The sequence below is a fragment of the Trichechus manatus genome, unplaced genomic scaffold, assembly GCF_000243295.1.
Source record: "Trichechus manatus latirostris isolate Lorelei unplaced genomic scaffold, TriManLat1.0 scaffold00135, whole genome shotgun sequence".
Lineage (NCBI taxonomy): Eukaryota > Metazoa > Chordata > Mammalia > Sirenia > Trichechidae > Trichechus > Trichechus manatus.
The window spans coordinates 6,956,310-6,961,628 of NW_004444071.1; the positions used below are offsets into that span (position 1 = coordinate 6,956,310).

At 42.3% G+C, this 5,319-nt stretch overlaps 1 protein-coding gene across 2 annotated transcripts in view; it reads left to right on the forward strand.

Annotated features, from left to right (window-relative positions):
• The window catches only part of IL7R (interleukin 7 receptor), a 34,998-nt gene extending 29,979 nt beyond the window's left edge, over window positions 1–5,019 (forward strand). For both annotated transcript variants that reach the window (XM_023739497.1, XM_004385256.2), the window contains exons 5-8: window positions 1,308–1,476; window positions 2,614–2,707; window positions 3,719–3,794; window positions 4,208–5,019. In XM_023739497.1, the coding sequence (XP_023595265.1) occupies window positions 1,308–1,476; window positions 2,614–2,707; window positions 3,719–3,794; window positions 4,208–4,717 (849 nt within the window). In that variant the 3' untranslated portion in view covers window positions 4,718–5,019. The remainder of the gene's footprint in view (window positions 1–1,307; window positions 1,477–2,613; window positions 2,708–3,718; window positions 3,795–4,207) is intronic.
• The last annotated feature ends 300 nt before the right edge of the window (window positions 5,020–5,319 follow it).

The window sequence follows — 5,319 nt, forward strand, 5'->3', positions numbered from 1 at the left end:
AGACCAGAAGAACTAGATGGTGCCTGGCTACCACCAATGACTGCCCTGACAGGGAACACAACAGAGAGTCCCTGATGGAGCAGGAGAAAGGTGGGTTGAAGACCTCAAATTCCAGTAAGAAGACCAGACTTAATGGTCTGACTGAGACTGGAAGAACCCCAGAAAGCATTTCCCCTGGATTCTCTATCAGACCAGAACTAAAACAATTTCAGAGGCTAACTCTTCAGACAGGGATCTGACTGGACTGTGGGACATAATGTGATACTTGTGAGGATTGTGCCTCTTAGCTCAAGTAGATACAAGAGACTAAATGGGCAGCTTCTGTCCAGAGGTAAGATAGGAAGGCAAAGAGGCTTAGGAGCTGGTTGAGTGGACAAGGGGAATCAGGGGTGGAAAGGAGGAGTGTGCTATAACAGTACGAGGAGAGCAATTAGAGTCACATAACAATGTATGTATAAATTTTTGTACGGAAAAAATGTAAAAAAAAAAAAGCAGTGAAAGAAAGGAAAAGATTTTAAAAAAGTAGAGGCTTATATATGTCAGCACACACAATAATCAAAATTGTAAAGCAAATTAACAATTAGTTTTAAATTGCCCCATATGCAACTGAGAGGTAGTTAATAGCCTTAATATATAAAGAGCTCTTATAAATCATTAAGAAATAGACAAATATCACAATAGAAAATGAGCAAAGAACTTGAAAAAGACTTTCAAAAAAAAAAGAAATATAAAAATTCAATAAATATATTAAAACTAACAAATAAGTAAATGCAAATGTAAATAGCAATTTTTTTTTTACTTGTCAAATTGGTAGATTTTTTTAAATTAAGGATAATACATAGCGTTAGGGAGACTGTTGTGAAACTCTCATTCCCAACATTGCTGTTTGCAGTGAAAAATAGTATCCTGGAGGGAAATAATTCTTGCTCACTAACTCTTATTATTTCCTTTTATCTCCCTTGGGACTTGAGAGGTGAGAGAAAGAAAAAAAGGAGATTTAAGTGTGGAAAAGAAGGTGGGAGGCTGGGAGTGATGCACATCTTCCCACTAATCACCTGAATAAAGACCCATTGTACCACTGCCTTCCTTGGCCATTTGCAGCATCATTTATGACATTATGACAGACTCTGCCCTTAATTTTACTGCTGACCCCTCCACATGTCAAAACTATTCCTTCTAACAAATGTTAGAGAATCTCGAGAGAGTGCCCACATGACTAAAGAAGCTCAACCTGGAATGATTTGGGAGATCTTGGAAACCCCCTCTTTTTTCATTCTAAATATGCAATGACACTTTTTATTCTTTAGAACGTGAATTTATCCAGTACAAAGCTGGCACTCCTGCAGAGAAAGCTACAATCTGGTGCAATGTATGAGGTTAAAGTCCGATCGATTCCTGACGGAAACTATTTTGAAGGTTACTGGAGTGCATGGAGTCCAAGTTACCACTTCAGAACTCCAGAAACCAATGGCACAGGTGAGGAGTAACTATACAGTCTTTGTCCCACACCTCCCCCCACCCCATAATGCTTTGCATGTGAAAGTGTGTGAGCAAGAGTGAGAGAGATGTAACTAATCTGCAAGTTAGGACTTCCACAGGGAGCATTCTTACAATTTGGAGAATGACCTGTCATCTTTATCCATTTTGTGAAGAATAAGGGAACAGTGGATGAAAGTTTATTAGTAGCTGATTAACTGGTTCAGGCTGTCTGGATGCTGCTGTCCTGGGTATTTCTGATAGTTGCTAATAATTCTGAACAAAATCTCCACCCACTACTTCCAATCTACCAATTTATGCTGAGATCCAAATGTCTGGTTTCTCTAAGGCTCCTCAAGAGGATGCTTTTATTGCTGTGATGGATAGGCAGGCTGGTGTGGCTGTTCCGTGACTTCTTTTCCAGAATAATTAATATTTCCTATGGATCTAGACTGGAGTCCTGGTGGCACAGTTGTTAAGTGCTCAGCCGTTCCTTGGGAGAAAGATGTGGCAGTCTGCTTCCATAAAGATTACAGCCTTGGAAACCCTGTGGGGCAGTTCTACTCTGTCCTGCAGGGTCGCTATGAGTCAGAGTCGACCCAACGGCAACAGGTTTGGGTATTGTTTTGTTTTGTTTTTAACGGATCTAGAAAGTGAGAGTGGCCAGAAGATCCTGAGAATATGGCTCAGGCAGGCCCTTGGGGACTTGAAGCACCCAAATATACCTTCCCTTTGGGGGATGAAGGAGGAAAGTTTTCTATGATACCCACCTTCCATCATCACCCTAGAAATTGCCAAGACTGCCAGGTACAACATTTATCTCAACATCCCTCATTCTGGCTTCTTTCCCTTGGTGTGGACACATTGGTGGTGGGACTGAGAGAGGCAGTGATGGTACCTTTGAGGCTAGATCTCTTTTACATTTCAAGTTGAAGATGTTCTCAGCCTCACCAAGTCAGTGCCACTTACTGAAATAAAAATTCCCCAGTAATGCTAGCAAATCATACTGCTTACTGAAGAATAACTTTCAAGAAATAATAAACAGGCACAATTCACTAAATAAACTCAATGCATCCTTGATGTCTACCCCACTACCTGCTTAATGATTGGTAACCAAGATCTATCCTTGTCTTGCAGGGAAGATGGATCCTGTTTTGCAAACGGTCAGCATTCTGAGTTTCTTCTCTGTGGCCCTGTTGGTCATCTTGACCTGTGTGTTATGGAAAAAAAGGTGACTTTTTTTCAACTAATCAAGAGGGCAATTGTGTGGAATCCCAGACAGTCATAACTTTAACTGCATTTATTGATGAGAAAACAGCAAAGGAGGATAAGGCATTTCCAGAATTACAGTGCTCAATATCTCTCCCCATCCTCAGGCCTCAGTGAATTTCCACAGTAAATTTCTTAAGAGGTAAAAAATATATAAACTGGACATAGGGCAAATTCTTCCCCCCAAAAGAGAATTCTTTAAGGCAGTGTTTCCCAAACTTTTCCTCCAAAGTCTCCTAAAGGGGAAAGTGAGTAGAAGCCATGTCATCGAGTGCCTGGGCAGGTGGGACACCCATGGCCAATGCAACATGTGTTTGAAGTCCTGACTTTGAGCACACAAATTCATGAGACTTTTGCATTCTTCTCCATGATGAGGCCATGTTTGTTTCATCATTAAAAAAAAAAAAAAAATGATGTTTTAAACATGCACGCGTTAAGTTACTTAATGTTCTGAAAGATGCCCTCAGCACAGGACCACATATCCCCAGGATTAGCAATACACCAATTTGAGAAGCAGCACCTTAGAGCAATTTCCCCGGGTAACTTAAAAAAGATCTCTCAGACCAGGAATCAAAGTACTTCCAGCAAAATTAGGGCGGAGGAGTTGCCGCCAATAAAGAGAAGAAATAAGACAACAACACCTCTAGTAGAAGTAGAGGACAAGGTCAAATTTTAGTCCCATAGCTACACCAAAACTATCTCATTACCAAGCTTCGTTGCTCCTTCTTTCCAGAGCTCTTTCCCAGTGGTGTACCGTTGTTATGTCTTGTTCACAGAGTAGATCAGTGACAATGATCTTCTGGACTTGAGACCCAGAGAAAGCAAGTCACTTTGTGTAAGGTTACCCACCTAGTTGTCACAGAGCCAAGATCAGAAATCCCGTCTTCTTATGCCTGGCTCATAATAAATGGAAAGAACTACTGTGCCTGCTTCCTCTGCCATTCATTCATCTAAAAATGTCCTCTTATTTCAGAATTAAGCCTATTGTATGGCCCAATCTCCCTGATCACAAGAAGACTCTGGAACAACTGTGTAAGAAACCAAAAAAGGTGAGTGCTTCTGATGCTTCTGTTACTATGTTGTAGGTAGGCCAGGAGCCACCAATGACATTCCAGGATAAGAAACAGTTGAACTTCAATTTTTGGTCCTTTTTGAATTCTATAACTAGAGTCCTTTGTAAGATCCTGGCTGCAGCTCCCTAGAGGTATGGCACTAAAATGAGATGCAAGTCTCAGAACTTCCCAGGCTTCTCAAGGTCAGAAGGCACAGCCAGTGGTCAGTTCAAACTCTGGCATGTTATAGCACCTCCAGAAACAGAGTCAACTGAGGAACATGTGAGTCATCCTATGACATTCCTTGGTGAACCCCTGTCAGAAAGTTCTTTAGACTTCTCCCTGAACTGAATGTTTAGCAGTATGTCTCTTTGGTGCAGTCTTCATGCCTTGTCTCTTTTTCCATGCAGAACTTGAATGTGAGTTTCAATCCTGAAAGCTTCCTGGACTGTCAGATTCATAAGGTGGATGGCATTCAAGCCAGAGATGAAGTGGAAAACTTTCTGCAAGGCACTTTTCCTCCACCACTTGAGGAGTCTGAGAAGCAGAAGCTTGTAGGAGGTGTGCAGGGCACCAGCTGGCCCTCCGAGCATGCAGTCCTCACGCCTGAAACTTTCAGGGGAGATTCACCCCTCAGATGCCTGCCTGGGAATGTCAGAGCTTGTAATATCCATGAGCTCCCCTCTTCCAGATCCCCAAACTGCAGAGATGATGGCAAAAATTGGTCCCGTGTGTACCAGGGTCTGCTGCTTAGCCCTGGAACTACAAACGGTGCTCTGCTGCCTCCATTTCCTTTCCAATCAGAAATTGTTACATTGAACCCAGTTCCCCAGGGACAGCCCATCCTCACTTCTCTGGGATCAAGTCAAGAAGAAGCATACGTCACCATGTCTAGCTTCTCCAAAATCAGTGAACTGTAAGAAACCCAGGACTGGAACCGTTATAAAAAGATGACAAAGACGGCTAAGGGGGATATCGAGATCTCCGACTCTCCCCTGCAATACAAACAGGACAAAATTAACCCACCCCACCTGCATGATCTAAAGGATTCTGAAACTTCTGAAACTTTGCTTTGGCCACTCCCTGGCTCAGGGGCATCCCACATGAGATAAGAGCATCTTGCCTCTACCATGCTGATCTGATCACAAAGTTTCAGGCCACCCAAATGATGTAACTGTATTATTTAAGAATGAAAAAAAAAAAGAAAGAATGAGAGAAAGGGTAGAAGAAAGGATGGAGAGGAATGGAGACAGGAAGGGAGCCAGGGAAGAAAGAAGGAAGGTAGAATAAGAATAATAGTTACCACTGTCAGGGCTTACCATATACCCAATGCTGTACCCAGTGCTCTACACATCTTGTCTCACATCACCCTCACAACAATCCTGGGAGGTGAGTGCAATTATTATTATCCTTCTCTTTCTTGTGGATGATGAAATGAGGCTCAAAGGGATGAAAGTAACTTGTCTAAGTTGCCAACTCAGCAAGAGGTGGAGCCAAGATTGGATGTCCAGGGGTCTGAGTG